Source organism: Paramormyrops kingsleyae, chromosome 2 (assembly GCF_048594095.1).
Source record: "Paramormyrops kingsleyae isolate MSU_618 chromosome 2, PKINGS_0.4, whole genome shotgun sequence".
NCBI classification, from domain to species: Eukaryota; Metazoa; Chordata; class Actinopteri; order Osteoglossiformes; family Mormyridae; genus Paramormyrops; species Paramormyrops kingsleyae.
In genome coordinates, this window is record NC_132798.1 from 16,874,403 (window position 1) to 16,896,722 (window position 22,320).

A 22,320-nucleotide genomic window follows, 5' to 3' on the forward strand; every position below is an offset into this window, starting at 1 on the left:
TGAGCAAACAGAGCAGCGACCAACACCTGGACATGCCTGAATGCACATTCTTTCCAAAAGTGCAATAAAATACTGACAAGACTGAAAATTGAAAGTCTCGTTAGCTATAAGAATTTTTTTTCATTGTTTGTCTAATACTGCTTAGTAAAATAAGTAAATTCTTTCAACTGCATAGGTATATTGCGAGTTTTAATTGTTTGCTGGTTCATATTGCAGAAATACTTTGACAGAAATGGTTTTGAATGCTCTGATTCTATCTGTAATACTCCTTTAATATAGTGAAATCAGTTTGTTTCCTTCCTCAGCCTCTTGAAAGTCCAGTTAAACCAACTGAACGATGATCTCCACAAAAAGCTTAACTTCCCTAAAAGGGGATTTTAAGGGATACCTGAGCAACCATTTGGCTTTCTGTCATGATTCATTCAATCCTGGATCATCTCTTCCAGGAGACGCAAGTGTTCAAAGGGTTTAAGTGCAACATGTTTCAAAGTGGACAGACATGTGAAGAGTTCAGAAGCTGAAACAATGTCTGGTTGTGCAGTTGGACAGATCGCTGCTAATTTAAAGATACTTTCTGTCACTATTATTGTTTTTCAATATCAACACAACTATTACTAAATATGCTTTAAACTATTAATGAAGACAGACATAGTGGTGTGTAGCTTTGTGTGTTAAGCCTCTAAGCCCATAGCCAGAAGGTTGTAGGTTCAAATCCTGTGCCTGCCAGAGTAATCACATTGATCCCACTGAACTTTTAACCTCTGCTGTTTACAGGACTCTACCAGGCCGTGCTCTTTCACCCCAAGCATTGCTCACTTGTATGTCACAAAAGTGTCTGCAAATGAATATGACAGACTGCATTATTTCTCTTACTTCCTGACTGGTAGCAAGAGTGGTCACTCCCTAAAAACCACCCTTATGCCTCAAAGAGTGACTTAAATGGGAAGAAATGCAAAAACTAATTAAAGGACGATGCGTGTCACGCGCTAAACCAGGAGTATAGTAAGATATGGAGGAGAGAGCCGGAGAACGGGAACTTTGGGTGGAAAATCTGCTGGTTAAAAAAACAACATATAGCACATGCTGCCACCTGCTGTCCTGAGTGCAGATTACAATATTTCCAGCATTTAAACACGCTCCCCAAACCTGTCATTGTTTTTCTTCTGAGATAATAATTGTATCAATTAATGAAAGTTATTAAGTTATTAAAGTTATTTAATTATAAAAATTACATAGTTTTGAAGGGGTAGAATGGAATAATTAACTAGTTCTCAGTGGTGTTCATGTTCCTCGGTTTCAATCTTGTTGTCCTTTGACTTGACATGGACATAACGGATGTGTATGGATCCTGTGGAACTGCGAGGTTAGTGTGTGACAGGAGATATTTCATTCTTCTGTTTCTTGTTTTAAGAGGACTATGCCTGCATGCAGTTCTAGATGGCGCTGGAATATGAATCGTACCAACCGTACTAACAATTCCTTCGGGTTAAATTCCTTCTAAATTTGTTCTTAAACTACATACCGGTATGTAGTACAGATTCCCCTCCTTCAAGTGTCACCATTCTGATTTTCTGGTTTGCTATGAAACATAGATAGATGCTGAATAGGTTATTTGTGCTGGAATAGGTTATCAAACCACAGCACAGGTGACCTAGCACTGCTATGAAAGGTGAACCGCATTTAGTTGTCTGTTGGCGGTGTCTGATGATGTAGGTATATTTTTAGAGCAGGTACCTCCCAATAAAAGAACAAATAAGCAGTGAATAAATAAATAGGACACATTGCAAGTTATCCATCCACCAAACAATTTCGACAAGTATTATGTAAAGTTTCACTAATTAATGCGATCAAGTAGCTGTAGCTGTATTTCACTTGAGTGCATTTTATCCACATGAAGTTCCACCCTTTTGTTCTGGAGAGGTTCTGAAGAGGAAAACTCGGGATAAGTCTAGAGATCATCCTCATCCCTCACGTTACCTAAAGGGGACCAATGTGTCACATCCACGGCTGTCGTCATCATTTCCACCATATTGGAGAAATAAGTTGGAGAAGGAGAGGAGTGGAAAGTGGAGCATAAGCGGACGTGAACAAATGATTATGCTGACAGTGCCGTATACATAGCAGAAAAAACATCTTAAGAAGCGTACCGGGGAGTGGATGCGTGTGCGGAAGCGCTGCACCGGCGCTGTACTCGCAGGGGGGAGGTAGGGATAGCCGTGTGCGTGCTCGGCAGCAGGGAGAGGACTCGGGAGTCCCTGTCAGGCTGCGGACCATGACTTCCCTAACGCAGCGGAGCTCCGGCCTGGTGCAGCGGCGCACCGAGGCGTCCCGTAACGCAGCTGCCGAGAAGGAGCGCGACTCCGCGGACGAGGAGAACGGACCGCGCCGCGGTGACGAGCAGGACAGCGACGACGGCGGGGACGCCAAAGAAACGCGGCTGACGCTCATGGAGGAGGTGCTGCTCCTGGGCCTCAAGGACCGAGAGGTTTCCGCGTTTTCTGGTTCTGCTTTTTTATCCTTATTATTTATTATTAGGGGTCCAAGCAGCGTAGCTGCAGGATGCCTGTTGTATTTTGTTCTTCTTATTACATATTATTATTTTTAGTGTTTATTATTGTTGTTGACCTATCATCATCATCATCATCATCATCATCATCATCATCATCATTATTATTATTATTATTCTCTACTATAATAGTTTGTGGCTGTGGTATAAAACAGTTTGATTACTTAACCGGCATGTTTAAAGGAATCTTGCATTAATAGAAGCGTAATTATTGTGAACTGTGGCTGTAGATAAAGCTACAAAATGTTGATTTGACAGATAAATCTCATGACAGCGAGCAGGAGGTAAATCCGCTTATTGGTTAGATGAATCGTAAATTGCTGTCATAAACACCCAGTCCTTTAGGGAAATGAGCCTGCCTGCCCTTCAAGGAAAGCGCCTTTCCTGCTTTATAAAGTCTTGTCTTCGGTGTTGCAGTTCCTTGGCTGAATTTACACGTCGCTAAATTCCTCCGAAAGCCTTTCGTAAAATCCCATAAACTATTGATCACCCACGCATGCTTTGACATAAGTCCGAATAAACGTATGTTTTTACGTGCCACAAATGATAAAATATAATTAGTACATAGCTATTTATATTCTCCTTTTCAATCAGTCTCACTAGCTGAGATGTAGCCTATTCATCATCATCATCATATTATTATTATTATTATTATTATTATTGTTATTATTATTATTTTTAACTTGGCTAATGGAAACTCCTATTTGAATCACGGCACGTGCACGTTGCTTTACATCTGTCTATAAATAATTTGGCCATCAGCCGACTGTAGTACATCCCACGCAACCATTATGCTTCATTTAGCGCGCATCCCCCGAAATATCCATCTCTCACACCTAGAAAACACCGCATTAAAAATGTATTCTCAGAAGCAGCTTCACCAGATACACAACGCTGAACCTTCGAAGTTTCACCTCCCTTCATTAGGCAAATAAATTCATCAGACAATGAATTAAATTCTACTTTCTACGACAGAAAATGTAGTTCTATATTTCCGAGTTGTTCGGCCCGTTTTTCTGTTCCTTTTTGTGAATCACTCAGCGTGTTTGCAGCAACTGTGTCAGTAAGCGGTTGGGATCAGGGGGCAGGGCGATCGGGCCACGCTGCAGATGGGGCCACGCTGCAGATGGTGCACCTTTATCACAGATTATTTTCGGAAGTCAGGTGGAGATTAAGTCAATTCATTCAGTGGTGTTCCTTTGAAATTTAAGATGGGGTAGGATCAGTGACTTAACTAGAAATTTGAGGCCCCTCTAGTATAATTTGCAAGGGAGAGGGTGGGGGGTTCCGGTAGATTTTGCCAGGCTTGGTGGGACCCCAACAATATAAAAATGGCCCCTAAAAAGCACCAGCCCCCACCGAATCTGCGAAGGGTTCCGTGCCCCTCCGACACCCCTGGGGAGGGTCTGAAATAAAGTGACTAATGCTGCTCTGTCTTTTTTTATGCTATTTTTTTGTGTATATTATGTCCCTAAAAACAAAACCCATTGCACTATTAAATATATATATATATATATATATATATATATATATTGAAACAGAATGTCAATGTTTTTGCAGGTTTATGTCACCTTGAAGGTTAAAAACGGTTGATTCCAGCAGTTCCTTTTGTTGAAACACAACCTTGTAAGATGGTGACTCAGGCCAGTGAGGGAAAGCTGTTTTCTGCTAATCTGTAGCAGGGATGTGCATGAGTCTGCTGTTAGATGGGCAGTGGTGGCTTGATGGTTAGGGTAGTGCACTTGTAATTGAAAGATTGCAGGTTTGAATCCCCCACCAGCAAGTCACCACTGAGGTACCCTGAGCAAGGTACCGTCCCCAAGCACTGCTCCCCGGGCGCTGAATTAACTTCCCCCTGCTATGTCACGGAACTCACATATGGGTCAAATGCAGAGGACACATTTCGTTGTTGCGCACTGTGTGCTGTGGTGTGTTGACAATGATCACTAAATTCTAAATACAGCCCTGTATATTCAATAACAAAAAATGGCTCTATGACTGTGACAGACAGGTGAGTTTGTGTCTGCAGTTCAGTCCCATAATGTGCAGTGCTCTTCCATCTTTTGGGCTGGGCTGTGCCTCAACTGTTGGGTGGTATCAGTCTGAATTGAGTCTCGATAGCAAGAGAGGGAACGAGAGAGGGAGAGAGTGAGCAAAAGTGAGAGAGAGACAGGGAGAGAGAGCTAGAAAGGGGTGGGAGCTAGAAAGGGGAGAGGGAGAAAGGATGAGAGAGAGCTGAACTTAGCTGACTGAAAGCAGAAGAGGTCACCAATTTCAGTAAAGCGTGGTAATGTAATCAGATCACTGTTTGCCTGATCAGCCACTTGAATGAGAGGGAGCCTGGAATGGTCATACTGTTGTTTTGTTTTTTTTTTTGCATTCGTGCAGTTTCAAGGCATAAGGTGTTTAGGGAAGCGGGACCTTCTGCTGTCTTTGTGGTATGGTATCTTGAGTTCAGGATTCATGTGATAGTACAGCACATGTTTCTTTTGGGAATTTCCACCCACTTGTCAAATGTTAGCGCTCTGGTGACTGTCAAAGAAGGCCGACCGGTTTGAGCTCCACGCCGGCTGTGTGCCGGCAGTTGAGTGTCTCCACAATGCTGGGGAAGAATCCTCAACAGGGTGTCTTAAATCTCTGCTTGACCTGGGAAGCCTTTGCCACAGTGTATTTGTTTGAGTAGCTCTTGAAGCATTACAGTTGGGCCTCACTGGAGTTTATTTTTGTTGTTTATGTAAACATGACAGTGCACGATTTCTTTCTTGATACTGTGGTCCAAGATTTCTCATCTTCTGTTATACAGCTAAGTTCAGTGCCCCCCCCCCCGCCCCCCACAACAGAGTCAGACAATCTGATTTAACATCATGATATTGTTAAACCAGTGTTTCCCAATCCAATCCTCAGGGAACCCCGTGCAGTCCACGTTTTTGCTCCCTCCCAGTTCCCAGCCAATCAGGAACACCGAATACCTGGTACAGGTGTGTTGGGAGCTGAGAGGAAGCAAAAACGTGGACTGTCCAGGGTTCCCCGAGGACTGGGTTGGGAAACACTGTGTTAAATGATTAAGATGCATGTGATTTGTGATGGACCTTAAATCCTGGGCAGGTGTGTGACTCTCATCCATGCAGACTGTACATTTTACATATAAAGTCCAGAGGAGCTGTAGCAGGTATATATGTGGTCGTATGGCAGGAATGAGCCCTGTTGGCTTAACGTGACTGAAACATGGTGACCTGTTGTATTGTGCTTGTATGGGGCTGAGCTGATAAGCAGGCCTGTCTGGAGGCGTTTGTCATCGTTTCCATCCCCTGATGTGCAGGAGGCTATGTGGCTGTGTTCTGCTCCATCCTGCTACCAGTCAGTGATGACTGCAGACCTGCTGTACAGAACTGCATGTTGTTGATAGACTGTAAAGGATAGAAGCTGCTGTGTTCTCATGGCAGGGGTGCAGGAAAGGGCGGGACGATTCCCAGGGTCCCTCAGTGATGGGGGCCCTAAAAAATTGGGTAATGCTTTACATTAACTTCAGCTTTTATATTGCATTCATAAAACATTCAGTACACCTTCATAATGTATTCATTAAGTATTCATAAAACATTCATAAACATCATGTATGTACCTTAACATCCTAACATCCCTTACCAGCTGTAATATACTGTACATTAATAACAAACATTATATAATAATAACAAACATTCTAATTGTATAATTATGTGTTTGTTATTAATGTATCTTAAAGCTGTTAAGGGGTGCTAGGATGTTAAGGTGTACTTGCATGCTGCTTATGAATGTTCTTTGAATGTATTATGAATGCATTATGAAGGTGTACTGAATGTTCTATGACTGCATTATGAATGCATTATGAAGGTGCACTTAATGTAAAGCGTAACCAAAAATTGGAACATAATTGAATTTGTCTGGATTGGGGGCCCAATATGATTATAACAAGCATCGCATGGATTCATTAAAATGTTTCTATGAGGCTGGACTGTTATTTTTTATAAATAATTGCTGTTAATGTATTTTAAACTTGATTTTGTACGCCATTCTTGGAAAGTAATTAGTTTGTCGTTCATTAATGAATTTTTCAGTGCAGACCTGCTGTTTAATTCTCACAGTCTTTGTCTTGGAGTTGCTCCTGGCAGCTTAAAAAACAGACATTTTCCAGCTCCCCAAGACACAAAAAATGTATTGTATGCAGTTATATATAGAAGAATAGATTATTTTAATGCTTTGCTTTCAGGGATCCTGAATCGCACATATTTCCTGCAGCAGATTCAAAATGCAGTAAGAATTGTAATTAGGAGTCAGTTCAACCATATTGTAGCCAGTCTATACTGCCTGTCCACTAGCAATACAAGAAAAACATTTAAAATTCTTTTCCCTGCTTAGCGAGCGCTAAAGGGCAAGGCCCCTGCTTATCTAAGAGAACCAGCCAGCATGTACAATGCGGAACCTCCACTGAGGTCCCTGACTGCAGGCCTCGCTGACTGCAGACCTCGCTGACTGCAGGCCTCGCTGACTGCAGGCCTCACCGACTGCAGGCCTCGCCTACTGCAGACCTCGCCGACTGCAGGCCTCACCGACTGCAGGCCTCACCTACTGCAGACCTCGCTGACTGCAGGCCTCACCTACTGCAGGCCTCCTTGCAGTTCCTCCCATAGACGCTTCAGCCTCAGGGCTTCTGCTCTATAGTTGTGTATGTGTGGGACACCCCCCACTCTCAGAATTTAAATCTGTCTGAGCCATGGTGTCACTCTCTCCTGCTCCACATGGCGGGATTCTTTGTACCCGGGCCAGAGTTCATGCCAAAACTGCAGATGGACATAACAGATCACAGGCAGAGCTACAGAAATGAGAGCTGACCCAGAGAGAGGGTCGTGACCCCAGCTTGACAGAAGATAGCAGAAGATATACAAACACATACACTACTGTCTGCCCTGTTTATTTTTTGTTCACATGACAGTGGGGTCAGACAGCCAGAGGACTTTACACCCCCAAAGGTGTTTTTTTTTCTTTTTTTTCTTTTTGAATCAAACTATGGCACCTTCTTCACTCTGTCAACATCTGGCTTTTGTTCTCTATTCACTTTCTGGTCATTTACACTATAATTACCCTAAACTCACATATGTCTCGTTAAACTCTTTTAAGTAGAGAAGCTATTTTAGAGAAGGCACAACATAAAATAAATGTAATTAATGTATGTACTTTTGGAAATTGTATAATAACTATTTACATTTGGGAAATGTATTTTATTTTATTTTAAGATGTTTTTATTTTACATCAGAAAATCTGAATTATAACCTTGAGTTAAGGGTGGAGCATAATTTGAACAAATTGTATGTATATGGGATTGTATGTAGGTTTTCATTTATTTCACATTTTCATTGTTTGCTCTTATATGGATGTGTTGTGGTTTCCAATCTGAGAGCTGATGTAAACATGACTTAAACACTAAGTACATTCAACAGCCAATTGATTAGGTGAAATTCGGGCCTAACCTAGGATGCATTTCACAGCCCTAATACTCACACCTTTCTCTCCCTACCGATTCCTGGGAATTAGTACTTTACTACAAAAGGGCAGTTTTCCTGAGATGTCAGACACACTCTGGCATTGATTGTTAGCACTTGTCCTCTTGAGCTGAAATATCAATCCAGCTGAGCATGCAGACAGGGCATCATTTGGGATCAGTGACCACCTTGAACGGATCGTCTCTAAGGTGGCGTCGTTGTCTGTGTTGCCAGGGTTACACGTCCTTCTGGAACGATTGCATGTCGTCGGGGCTCCGCGGCTGCATGCTCATCGAGCTGGCCCTCCGGGGCCGCGTGCAGCTGGAGGCCTGCGGCATGAGAAGGAAGGGTCTGCTAGCCAGGAAGGTGGGTGTGGGGGCCAGGCCAGCCGCCCTCGTTCACAGCATTACCTTACAAAATCACTGCATGCATTAGCAATAAGTGACAGAAATATTTTAGCTAATAAAACAGCAACTTGTTTCAAATGATAACTTTTATACGACAATTCGACTTTATTTACAGTCATGTTGTAATCCTCTGCTATGACTGGCACCAAAGATTGATACAAATATTGATCATTATTTGCATGGGAAAAATAAACATTTCTCTCGAAAGGTGTAATACGCTTAATTTTCGAATACCTCCATATTGTATGCTGTGTGCTTGGGGAAGCCTTGGTTAAAATGGAACACTTATTATGAAGCAAAATGAAGCACACCATAGCAGTGAAAAGTCGTGCAAATTTGCTTTTATGTAATCAAAACAAATGTTTTGCATCCTACAGTAACATAGAATATGTTTCCAAATTCTTTAGTGGTTTTTTTATCGCTTTGTCTTATTGCCACATAAGGGAGGGTGGGAGTTGTTCAGAGCCACTCAGCTATCCATTTTCAGTGACTGCTTATGCAAAGTTATCATGCTAATCTGGTTTGGATGTAAATCAGGATGCGCACTTGCACACGCACGCACACTGCTACACTAAAGACTGTTTATATCATTACTTCATTCCCTTGAGCTGAATCCTTTCAAGGAAACCCCAGACAAATAGCACTGAACCGCCAGATCCAGATCTGAAACTACTGCCACATTGTGAATATTCTTATATAACATGGTCATTGCAGTCAAGCCGCATTTCAGCACTCTTCACCTTGCCGTACGTTCTTCTTCCTCGTGACAAAAAAGCCACTCTCTCCTTTTAGGTGATCTGCAAATCCGACGCTCCGACGGGGGATGTCTTGCTGGATGAAGCTCTGAAGCACATTAAAGAGACTGAGCCACCTGAAACGGTGCAGAGATGGATCGAGCTGCTCAGCGGTGAGTAAAGACCCTGAGGAGGCTGCATTCCGCCCTCAACCACCAGGCACTAAATTCCTCCCACACCCAGAGGCTGCTCAGGGGCCTGAGTTCGCTGATCTTCCCTCAATGGGAATGATGCTAATATATCGATGCTTATACATCATAGCAGTTAGATGAATCTGAGTGGTAGAACTTTGCTGGAGGATCCATTGTAGACCATCTTGTAGACCATCTTGAACAGCAACATATGAGCCTTGCCCATCAAAGGTCCTCCACTGATGCAGAAAGGATGCTCTGTTGTGACGTTCTGCTGTAAATGAATATAGTTTATGACCTCATCTGCAGGCGAGACATGGAACCCCCTGAAGCTCCACTACCAGCTGAGGAACGTGCGAGAACGGCTGGCCAAGAACCTGGTGGAGAAAGGCGTGCTCACCACAGAGAAGCAGAACTTCCTGCTCTTCGACATGACCACGCACCCGCTGACCAACAGCGACATAAAGCAACGGCTCATCAGGAAGCTGCAGGAGGCCGTGCTGGACAAGTGGGTGAACGACCCCCACCGGATGGACAAGCGGATGCTAGCCCTCATCTTCTTGGCCCACTCATCCGACGTGCTGGAGAACGCCTTCGCCCCACTGCTGGATGACCAGTACGACCTGGCCATGAAGAGGGTTCGGAACCTCTTGGACTTGGAGCCCGAGGGGGAGAGCATGAAGGCCAATGCTAACGAGCTTCTCTGGGCCGTGGTGGCCGCTTTTACCAAATGAACAAGGAGAAACTCGGACAGGTGTGAACAGGCAGGACCTCTTGGTGCTCGCCTGCCATTCTGTTGGTTTGTTGGCATCGCTGACATGTTGTCACCTACCCCCTCCGCGACAGAGCCTTGCCGTTTCACTGCGGCATCTTAACGTTTAACCCTTAATCACGCTACTCTTGTGAATCTGGGACATGAAGGCTGCACACAAAATGATGCACTCTTTAAATGATACAAGTCTCTGTTCCTTGATGTCATGCGTGGTTGCCTTTGGGTTTCCAGATGTGCACATTGCTAATGTATGATCCTCGGTGTGGATTTCCACTTTCACCCATAACTGGATTGATTTGCTTTTTTTTTGCTGAAAACTGGATTGTTGGCAGATCTGACCACTTCTTCTTCTAAGAAAAACATTACTCCTGAGCCCAGATGCAAGCCAAATGTTTTTTTTCCCATCTTATTTATTTTTATTTATAACCTCCTTAACCTGGAGGCTAAGAAGATCATGTTACCTCATGCCATCTTAATATGGAATAAATGGCTTCCTTAACAAATGGGCATCTTAGCATGCTCCTATATAGCTGAATACCCCACGAGAGTTTCCTTGGAGGGCGGTTTTCTGGGAGAGCGTTGCAATCAATAGCCCCCCCCCCCCCCAGGTACCCAGGCCATTAAATTAATATGTATTTATAAATATCAGGCTCTTACTGTGATTACAAAGACATGTTCAACTCCTCCAGGTACTTGAAGGAATTGCATAAATGCTTTTAGCACTTAAGTGAATACCAGGAGTCACAGTGTGTGTGTATATATATATATTTTTTTATTTTATTTTATATATTTTTTTTTTTTAAGGATAAGCATTAAGGATATTAAATTATTCTTCCAGTCTGGTGACATGAAGCCCTCCCCCTTTTTAACGTCACTTTATAATTTAATCCACAATGGTGTGGAGGCCGACCACAGGTTTCATTGTGCTTTTTGGCATCTTGTTTTCATGTCTTTTCCTGGCTGAGATGAAGGTTATGGAACGGTAAACCTGCAGTGGATGGAACTTTTAATGACTATTCAGTTAAGATAAAACTATACAGATCGCACATTTATCACTGTAGGATGCAAGTTAGGGGTTTAAAATGCCTCTCATTTACTGTGTATGCGTTTGTTTTTAATACATATAATAAATAGTACGTGTTCATAACCACACAAATGGTTTTTCTAATTCCAGTTTTGGTTGATGTTTGTACCAATCAATTTAGTCTGAAAAATCACATGACCCGTCTGCATTCTTGTGATTGGATGATCTGGATTCAGGGCTATACCATTGCTGCCAATTCTACAAGCCCACAATGCACCTTTTTTCCAAATCACCTTTAGGGAGAAGGCTTCCCTGGCGGCATTGTTAACTCTAGGCTTCTTCATAAATCACAAAAGGTTTTGAGATTTCGTTTCTGAAAAAGTGTGCTGAACGGAGAACTTTTTGAAGTGGAAGCTCCACTAAGAAAGTACAAGAACAGAGTAGCTGGCTTGATAGTTTCCTTAATTTAAAAATACTTTAACTTTGTTTTTCATTTCAGCATTGCTCCAACATGTTTTAAAGTATACTCCTGGTATAAGAGACTTCCTGTGGGGACCATTAATAAATAAATATATATGTTTGATGTGTCATTATTATGGCTTGGCAGCCACATTGGGTTTTTGTCAAATGGTTGGAAATTTTCAGATGTTTGCTCACAAATGCTAATGGCAGAAATCAAGCTACTATTAAATTTTGCAAAACCACATAATTTTCCCCTTATTAATTTTAGTGTAGTAAAGGATTATAGTAGATTACATTCCATCATAGAACCTTATTTTATGTAAGTGTTGCAAATGGCTTTTTGAAAGTGTGGACTGCTGTTGGTTTATTTGTTTCACAGGTTCTTTCTTCAACTTTTCTGATAAAGTGAGGAGGTTGTATGTTTGATTCAGTGCATTTCTGTCTGTAGCACAAATGCTGTACATTACATCAGGTTGCTATGCTGGCCCTCTTCTCACTCCCAGTTGGCCCTCTTCTCACTCCCAGTTGTCAAGACATTAAGATGATGAACAATAATTTGCTGTTTTCGCAGAGAAAAAACACAGGCTGAGGGAGCTAGATGAAAAAGAGAATTCAGTATATAGCCCATAATTAAAATAATTTTTCCAGCTTTGATTTTACCAACATGTGTTTTCGTGGAGTTTAATGACCTCACGATTACGTTTAATATTTTTAATTATTATCAAGAATTTATGCTCAAACTATGTGAAACTCGCATAACTGTTTTTTTAATGTTTCAAATGTTGAAATATACAATAAAATTGCTGCTGTGAACCATTTGTCGAGAGACAGTTTCATGACTTAAATACATTGTTAGAGAACGGCATGCTGGGTAATGGGATGGAACTTTGAATTAGATAAACATTTTTGAACAAGATTTAAATGAGATGATATATATTTTATTTTGTGTGGTTCAGCAGAAAGATTAATGTCAGTTCCCAGTTAATATTATTTTTCTTGTATTTATTGTGCTAACCTAAACAATAATGGCTACCTAATAATAAGATCTTTTGATGAAATTCCAGATTACTATTTAGTACAAAGAACTGTATCGATGCTTTATTTTTATGATAGTACCAAAAACACATAAAAAATAAATCTTATGTGTGCATATCTAAAAAATACATGAAATATATACAATAAATAAACCGTAAAATAAACAAAGTGCCTGACACAGTTTGTTAAAATATCTAAAATAGTATACAATCAAAATGCCATTTCAAGGGCAACTAGTACACCATGAAGTGGCATCTGCATGGTGCCCAGCAAGGACGGCGTCAGGATACTGATTATAGACCTGGAGTCTGCAAGAGCTGCTTGTTCTACCCTTATCTGCCAAGGTTTTACAGTACTGTAGGCATATCGCACCATCAGCACATTTTTAAGTTCAACTTTTTATACTGCTTTTCCAGGAGGGGTGGGGGGGGGGGGAACCATTCGCTATTGGCGGACTTAGGATGATAATAAAGCTTCACGCTGACAAACTGGCCACCTGACTCACAGACTGAGCAAGTGTGACAGCTCAGGGAAGCAGTGTCGCGAGAAGGCGGAGTCTGGGCAACATCTGCAGCTGTAACACCGCTGAAGGGGCAATGTCGACAGCGGGCCCTGCTCGTGTGGGCACTTGTCTGGGTGGGGGTGGGGGGCAGGATGACATAAGCAGGCTAGGGAATATAGCACCAGCAGTCATATGATGTTAGAAAGGCTGGTGGGGGATGTACCCTGGAAGGGATGCTGAAATCGTCTCTTTTCTATAGATTAATGGGAGGATCGATAATCCATTCAACTTTGCCACAGATGCTTTCTGTTTCAGGTGCTCATTCTCATTCATATCACTGTCTGCAAATGCTGTAAGCTCAGGGAGAGAGATCCTGCAGATCCAGGAGTCTGAAAAGATCTGACGAGCACCGAAAGTGTCCCTCGCTGCTGGTGCTGGCAGCGTCCTCTCACGATCGAATATCTGAACATATATTGTTCAGGCACCTATTCTGTTAGACAGCACTTCATCATAATATTAAACGCATCTTGAAATAGTATCCCATGATGCAATCACACAACACACAACCTAGTCTACCGGTGACGTTTGCTTGCTGTGTTTCCATGCCGACAGACGACTCTGTAACAGTGAGCTCATACTAACACCTGGAAGTCCCATATGCTCACTATCTTTTCTAGAACAAACTGAAACATAAAATAGGTGTTTGAAGGCCTTGTTGGAGAGAAGCCTTTACTCGCTGATGGAATGAGAAGGATTGCAGACTGCAAGTGATTCAAGTCCTTGGATAGATGTTTGACACTGTTTTTAGCCAAGGTGTCTGAATGTTCCCCACCTCTTTGCAGTACCAGCGCGAGTTATAGGTGGTGTTGTCCCTGACAGTGTCTACACCTGGCCTCCTCAGGATGCATGTATGGCCCTGGGATGGGGGAATTCCAGTGCTGGTGGTGGCAGTAATGGCACAGCCATCCAGTCTGATCCTGGAGACCAGTTTTAACATCCCACAATGCACTTGGTCTGCATTTGCTTTGTCAGAAGCCATGCTGTTCTGCTGGCATCATAAATAAACCAGCAATAAGTACACTGTCACATTCTGACTGATCAGTCATCGTCAACAAGGGCTTAGATTTAGGGTATCACTTTATTAGTCATTTCTATACCCAATCCATAATCCTCACTAAGGTCCACAATGAATCAGCAAGCAAAACATTTTGTCTAATATTTTTAACTGCGGTTCAGTCATTATAAGTAATCAAAGATATATGTGGCTATGCTGCTCAGCTGTCTCTGTTCCATTTGAGTTTATTGTCCAACCATGGTTCAGTCGTTGATGTTTTGACCTTTGACCTGTATGTTTTGCCTACTAATGAATCAGGCCCAGGAATAATAGAGTCAATTTGTTTCCATTCATCACAAACTACATTCTTTAGTATTTACAGAAGCCAGCACTAAATCACCTAATCATTGTACTAATAATACACAAAATATCCAGTTTTCCATTTCCTTCTTGTAAGGAGATATGAATTTGGGTACTACTTAATATTAACAAGGTTGCACATTTTAGGATGCAAACTTACATCCTTCTGGTACAGTAGGCCATTTCCTGCCATGCACTTGTTGCGCATTAATGAGACAGGACACTGGGAGAACTGGGGAAACTGAAGGGATGCGACCTTCAGAAGCAGGACAGGCGAAGAAGAACGACATATAGTGGAGTCCTCCTCAGCGCCATGCAGTGTGAGTCGGACCTTACATGGTACCGTATGTTTGGAATACCATTGATAGGCTGGGAGGCAAAACCCAGCGTTCATTCGACAGTGTCCTCCTCATGGAGTATTGAAATAAATCGTTTAGACTTAAAATTAAGGTATTAGTGGCTTAATTTCTAAGTAATATGGAACATCTAAAAATCACAGATATGGATCAAATCATTCTTCTCACTCTAGCTGTCCCATTCAGGGTTTCCCAGCCCTGTCTTGGTTTAGGCTCCCAGCTCACCCCATAATGGGTAACTGGTACAAGATGGATAGATGGTGCATTTAGTCCCCATTTTCCTGTATGCATAAAAGCCCCCAGTCTCTGTTGAAAATCCTCACTTTTCAGTGGAAAAAAATCAATCACCAGTATGAAGCTAGCAGACTACGTTCATTTATCAGAGACTCATTTGTCCAAAACAACATGCAGGTGAGTACAGCTTAGGGTCAGAGCGCGGATTCAGGCAACACCCAGCACCTGTGGAGCAGTTAAGCGTAAAGGCCTTGCTCAAGCAATGATAAGATTACTCAGACAGGCGAGGCATTTCAGTCTACACACTGACCTACACACCAGTGGAAAAAATATGGAATATGTGTCATCCTTCCACAGGGGCCTAGCCAGTCCTCTCGGCATCCTTCGAATTTCAGTGTATGTGGAGCTGTAGTAAACACAAGCATCAACTAATATCACTAATACACCATTTCAGATAACATAAATACATTCAGGCTTGTTTATGTTTCCATTCCAGCTGTGGATGCGGTGAGCCTGTTAATCTGTTAGTCTGGAGCATTTGCCAAGAAAACAGGCTGATATGAGGGAATCGGAGAGGCATGAGAGAAATTGTCAAACCGTATTCAGCCATTGCGTGATGTTATTATTAACGATGGCGGGGTTAGGGCTGGGTGCGTGTCCGCGCTATAGGATTGCACCTGGTTTTGGCTCAGCGTCATGCCTGACGTTTGCCATTGGCTGTAAAGTCCGCTGCCAGTACTGGTGGGTGTCCTGCGATCTGGGAACGCAGTCTTGGCTAGCCGCTTAATTGCGCTTCCTCTGAAATAATAAAACGTCCTAGATTCCTATAAGCTTTTCTAATCAAAGCCATGTGGAGCCAGAAGACTCCTGTGTATCTCGTTTGCGCCGGCGTAGGTTGCATGGTCAAGAGCTGCAGTCACAAAAGAGGTTTGACGGCTGTCGGACCGAATTTGATTCCTGCGTGAGAAAATGAGCAATGGCGCTCTGGTTCACAGCACTGCTGTATGAGTCAGGGGTATGAGTAAAAACGGAGCCAAAACCACAGACACGGACCCAGTCCAGCGGATGGCCGCGGATTCGTGGGACCTGAGCTGCTCATCTGGCTGAAAGAGTTTTACGCATTGGCCGCACTGGTCAGGTAGCGGCTCTGAGCGGTGTAGGTGGACGCAGAAAACTGTAAGACACGCATTATTTAGAATAAAATATGTCATTGGTCATGTGTAACCTTATGAACACTTGCCGGGGAAATATGCATTTCAGCGAAAACACGTTTTCCATTACGCAAGAGAAAAGTGATTCGATGACATAACAAATGTTCAGGACATATTTTATATATTTTGACCACAAATACATTTCACTGAGCTCTGATACTGAGTTGCAATTAAGATCTCCTATACGATTGTTTCCAAAGATAGACCTATGGTTTACATGTAATAACAGGATATCTTGTTTTGCGATTTACTTTTTTGTCAAACTTACATTTAAAACGTTTGGTTCAGACACACCATGCAGTAATGGAGTGTTCTGAGGACTGACAATCGGATTTCTCTAAACCATCATTTCTAAAATTCTAAGACACGGTACATTTTCATATACCTTCATATATCTTTTTATAGCCTATATCTTATTTCATATGATTTTCTACATACATACACCACTTTATGTTGGTGAGCGGGTCTAATTATGCCCATATGAAGCACCGTACCTTTAAAAAGTTTATTTTAAAAAACTTTTAACAGAGACGTTAAGTACAGAGTATATTCGACTTAAATTAAGTCGATCACATGCAGAGTGCCGCGGTTATACGGCAAAACACAATGCAGTAAAGCCGCCCATCACTCGGGGAAGACTCCCCCACATATGAAGTATAGCTTTTTGAGCTATATAAAATCATCTTCCATTTTACTCCGGGGACCGCGGCGAGTTCGATTGGACACAGGAAGCAGAAGCGGGGCGACTCCTCCCTTTAGCAAAAGCTTTTTTTTTTTTTCACTTTTACGGGGTCTTACTCGTGCATTTAGTGTCCAGAAAACTGAAATAGTATTTCTTGCCTTCTTGGCTTGTTATTAATTTTTTGCGTTTAAGACTTGTAAGCCGGCTTCCAGAAAACAGTCAGAATGCATTAATTTGTTATACCGCAGCTCAATTCTTGGATCTAAGAGCCATACAAAGGTACAGCACAGTTCGCGATCGGGAAATTCTTAACGCTATTGGTTAATCTGTGCTGCGGGAGGAATCAGCTGCAAAATAACTTCGTGTGGAATTAGTGAGAGCTGCTGCTCTGTGTACATTACAGTTTATCCTGCCCCAGTGTTTCCCCCAGCCCGTTTTTTGTGCTTTCTGCTGGGACACTCCAGGATAACAACCAGCTAAGCAGACTCTTTGCAGAGATCTGTTTTGACCTGCTTAAAACCCACAAGAAACCCGATAAATACAACCGGAGCCTGTTCAGGTACAAATCCACAACCAACTGTGTGCAACATTAGTTTTTTTTGCCCTTTTTGAAATAGTTTGTCTTGGGTTACGTGGACCGCACAGCTTGTGAGGACGAAAGGAAGAAACGCTGGACGGCTTGGATCACTGTAGATGTGCTGCGATGACCAAGATACGATAAGAACAATGATTTAAAAACTTAACTGCGACGTGTAAGGGTTTGGGGTTATTGTTATCGATACATCGTTACTGACTTTGGTAAGTTTCTTTTTCTTGTGCCGCGATGGGGGGGGTTGGGTTGCTCTATTGCATTACAGTAATACGGTCCATTCAGTTCTATAGTGATAAATTCATATGAGAGGCTTATTTATTATGCCGATTGACGAGCTGAAAGAACGACACTGACACATCCGTGTACCAGTGGGTGCGAATGCAGATCACATCTGCGGTTTTTACTGTGTACTGGTACTAATCCGAGTTTCGTGGCACAGGTAAATTATTCCGTTTCAAGGACGAATAAAAGGCAAGGAAATCATGAATGGATATTAAAGCAGCATGCATGGTATATATCATAATGTTTCATGAACGTGAAACGGTTCTGATTTCATTTTTGACGTAGTTCGATATAGCCGCCTTGGTATTTCAGGATTCATACTTGCGTTTCAAACGCAGGTACCGATCACATTCCAGTGGTTTCATTTTATATAAAATGGCCGTATAACACTTGTTTATGCACCAGTGCTCAAATATTTTGAGGAGGTTGGATGCATCATTGGAGATTGTTTATAAAGCAGTTGTACTGTGTGACTTATCTCCCCTATTTACTCTGATTTGATCTAATGTGTGTTGAAACGCCTGGTTTGCGTTCTGCTTTTCCTCTGGCGGTATATTTGCGGAATCGGCTTCATTAATGACCGGGAGGTGCTGATTTGCTTCCAGGTTTTTATGCACGATCAGATGGTTTAATTGTGGCTTTCTTTCCCTCTCGTTTTCCTCCCTAACCAACTCTCCTAGCGGAGCTTCTGGCAAATCCAGGCATCGGGTTTCCCTGGGCGGAATAGCTGTTACACAATGAGGGTTATTATAAAACATATTAACCCCTTTCATAACCAGATGAAAGAGCGAAGCTTAATTTAAAAAAAACCTTTTAATAAAGTGAAGAAATTCTGCTTGTAGAAGCGAGACATATGGAATACATTACGTCAAAAATTATGTATACAGAATTACTATAACGCATATTTTATGAAAAGAACAAAACATTTTCTTTCAATGGCATGGCTTTATAAATATTATGATATACAATAAGGCCTTTCAGTCGGCGTGACAGATTGCTCCGAGCAAATCCTCTCCAAATGTTTAGCTCGTACAGACAATATGCATATGTCTTCCCGACTGAGATTAAGTTAAAAATCGCAGGAGAAGATAAACTAGCATTTGTAACTTTATTCCAAGCCGGGTGAGTAGCTGGAGCAGCAGGCGCCAGCGTGAAGACAGCCTCCACCCCGCGGGGCTCCGCAAGCCCGGAGGCAAGTCCGGGTTTAAGGCACTCCCTGCGGCTCTTAACTGCTTAAATAATGAAATTAAACTAAAACACACAAGGTTATCTTATATGGAACTGGAGACAAAGGTGTTGAACTATCAAAATAGCTTTAAAGAATATATGGCATTTTATTTTATATGGCGTTTTAATGCTATAAGCAGCTCGGCAAGCAGAATAATAGCCTAAATTATTAATTTTAATAAGGTTACGGATGTCTGCAGTCCTACCTGGTGCTGATTTATCGTCATGTGCCTGTTTTATACAGGCTACACTGCACGGGACATTTTTGGTGCTTGTCACCTAAATTAAATAGTTTTGTGTCGCGGTGGGCTATACGTCCAGTAACTGGTGACAGCGGAGACTGCGACAGTGTGTTCATTGGGTGCCCGCTCTCAGTTCAAAGCAGTTTTATTAGAGCGCGCTGTGGTTACGCGGCGGACCGAGACTCGGAGGCTGGGAGTCATGTGACCTCGGTGCATAATTACCCTCGATCCGCTGTCGGATGAAAGGTTCGGGTTGGTGGGTGGTATGGCGTCCCGCAGGTTGCGATTGCCTTCTTCACTGGCGTGGCGCTAGCTCTCCTGCCCTGTGCACTGAAAGCTGCAGCGTGTAAATGGCATAGGAGGGGTGTGCGGGACACCTTGATGCCAACTGCAGGTAGACACATGCATATTCAGTTCATTTACGGTTTATAGAAAATGACAGGACAGCTGGCAAGGTGGCAGGTTTGTTGCTTAAGTATGTATGAGAATCTGGACTTTCTGTGTGTCGTTTTAAAACAGGGTAGGTTGTGTTGATGAAGCGACAGTATAATTAAAATAGAGACTACAGAAAAGGTTATTCCTTGACAAAATTGCTTCGATTTACCTGTTTGCCAGCGGTTTTGCTGTCTTACCGGGAACTGGAGGATTTCTCTATGCCTTCTTGTAGCTGGGACTGTATGTTCTTTGTGAGATGTTAGTTTAAGCACCTGCGCTTGTCCACAGAGGTAACTTTACTACCAGTCAAAAGTTTTTTTGCATACCACAGGTTTTTAATACTTCTCATTTTATTTCATAAACTGCCGATTTTTTTATTCTTGTTAAGCATTGAAAAGTTGAGTGAACAACTATAAATGAAAATATAAGTCAAATAAAACAAGTTTTCTTTATAACATGGAAGGAGTATGTAACAGAGCGTGTCTGACATCCTATTAACTGGTTGTGTGGTGATGGCAGTTAAATTCTAGGCTGTCCTTTAACTTTAAATGTGCTACTTAACCGATTCATCCCATGAAACAGAGTAGTATCCCTTGTAGAAAGAATTATTCGAGTTAGCTCTGCTGTTATAACTGCTAGAGGATGTTACATTGATGAATCAAAGGTATGACATTTTCTTGCTAATAAAGGTCCACAAATGGTGAACATACTGTAAATTTATTTGTTAGCAGTGAATACTGGGTGTATTTTTATTAAATGTTAAGTGAATGACATGCAAGTGTAGAAAATCTCAGTGTGTGCAAAAACTTTTGACTGGTAATGTATATACCTTTACTCTGCATGCTGATCCACGCAGAGTTCCGGAAGTTGCTGCACCACATTTAAAGTTGAAATGTAGAAGTGTTTGTGTGGTGGCTCTTTGCTTTGCGCTGTCAGGTTGTTGTCTGTTCATGTCTCCCAGCTGAGAGATCTTGAAGAAGCTCAATATTAGAACATTATTGAAGCTGTACTGTGTGTACAAGTGATATAATTTTACTCAAAACAAAAGGTAAAAATTGAATAACTGTTTGTACGGCTACTGTGCAGTATTTCCACAGTGCTGTATGTTACAGCCTAAATGGCTTATTTACATATACATGAATGCCTAATTACCTTTACTTGATGTATAAACCAAAATTAAATGTGCTAAATTTTGCACATGTTGTTTGGCATTAATTAGTCTTGAGATAATTAATTTCATCCGTTTGCATAATGAGTAATGGCTCTTCAGTTTTCCATTATTTATTGAACAAATGGAAGTTGGCATTAGAGATGGTTGTGCTGTTGGGCTGGATGTGAAAAGCTGCTAATTAAAAACAGCCCCCTGAGGTGTACCTGTACGAGTCCCTCCCCATCTGGGGGGCTTCGCTCGTAATTTGCACGGCTCGGACGGCGCCGAAAGAGCCGCTGCGTTTTCGCAGCAATAGCCAGGGTGCGACATCCGGGGAACACCCTCCCCGGGAGAGTCACGCGGCAGGTTCTGACAAGCGCCGTGGAATCGGAGACACCGTGGAGATCGTTAGCGCGACTTTCATTTAGTTTTCAGATTTCAGTGTAAGGCCTATTTGTTGGAGAAGCCTCCGTGAGCTTTGGTAATAATCATTTTAACAGGAGGTCGTGTCAGAACAGCTCAGTGGTAATTACTCGCCCCAGCCATTCAGTGGGTTTGTTGCTTAAACTAGAAAGGAGTGATACTTTGGGATTCATGTGTTAAAGGCAAATATTTTGGTCGTTATGGTGAATATAAGAGAGGAGTAACGTAGAAGGAACTGATTATTGCTCCATTTAGCTACACAAACAGCTGAGAAAGTGCTGTTACAAAACATCCATTTTGTCTCTGTTGGTAGAGGCCAAATAGCAGGATTCTTCCGGAAACTTCTGTGGTATTAGTTTGTGCGCATAGCAGTGCCTCCAGGAAATTCCCCATAAGATGATCATGAGGGCAGAAATGGTCTCACCTTTGCGAGATGCAGGTACAGCCTTGAACTGCAGTAGCTGTGCAAGTAGAAAAAATTCTGGGGAAATTGAACATGTCGTGGGAGGAAGGTATCTGTGGTTAATCTCGTCCTTAGGGTATATCACGTACATAAGAGTCCTTATAAAGACTTCATGTCTTCAGGGTTTGAAACCGTGTTCTGTTAGAAACCTGCGACCTGTACACTGTCATGATTAAACAATAGGCCTGTCTAGCCAAATCAAGTCAAATTGTCCTACCATCCATAGACAGGTATACAATGGCACAAAATAATTTCCCCCCAGGACCCCGGTGAAACATGCAAACAGCAAGTGTGTGTGCATGTGTGTGTGTGTGTGTGTGTTTGTGTGTGTGTGTGTGTGTGGGGGGGGGAGGTGGGTGCAAAACACATGGAAGTGTGAAACAGGGGGGCTGGTCACAGGGGT

At 42.3% G+C, this 22,320-nt stretch overlaps 2 protein-coding genes across 4 annotated transcripts in view; both read left to right on the forward strand.

Moving 5' to 3' along the window:
- Window positions 1–1,991: 1,991 nt before the first annotated feature.
- On the forward strand, window positions 1,992–12,487 carry LOC111855138 (Golgi phosphoprotein 3-like). Of its 2 annotated transcripts, none has more exons than XM_023833853.2 (4): window positions 1,992–2,485; window positions 8,314–8,445; window positions 9,279–9,393; window positions 9,721–12,487. In XM_023833853.2, the coding sequence occupies exons 1-4, from the start codon at window positions 2,273–2,275 to the stop codon at window positions 10,143–10,145; spliced, it is 885 nt and encodes a 294-aa protein (XP_023689621.1). In that variant the 5' UTR covers window positions 1,992–2,272; the 3' UTR covers window positions 10,146–12,487. The 2 variants fall into 2 exon arrangements, with proteins under 2 accessions (XP_023689621.1, XP_023689622.1); XM_023833854.2 differs by having other exon boundaries at window positions 1,992–2,455.
- A 4,716-nt stretch (window positions 12,488–17,203) lies between these two features.
- Window positions 17,204–22,320, forward strand: part of LOC111855115 (PDZ domain-containing protein 2) — a 72,843-nt gene continuing 67,726 nt past the window's right edge. Inside the window, exon 1 of one of the 2 annotated variants that reach the window (XM_072706897.1) lies at window positions 17,204–17,901. The gene's annotated coding sequence lies outside the window, so the exon portion shown is untranslated. Of the gene's footprint in view, window positions 17,902–19,689; window positions 19,841–22,320 lie in introns of those variants that run through there. The other variant, XM_072706905.1, reaches the window with a different exon arrangement.

Coding starts and splice junctions, on each gene's coding strand:
- LOC111855138 (XM_023833853.2), top strand. CDS start 2,273: ATGACTTCCCTAACGCAGCGGAGCTCCGGCCTGGTGCAGCGGCGCACC. Junction 8,446..9,278: donor AGGGTCTGCTAGCCAGGAAG/GTGGGTGTGGGG, acceptor CTCTCCTTTTAG/GTGATCTGCAAATCCGACGC. Junction 9,394..9,720: donor ATGGATCGAGCTGCTCAGCG/GTGAGTAAAGAC, acceptor CCTCATCTGCAG/GCGAGACATGGAACCCCCTG.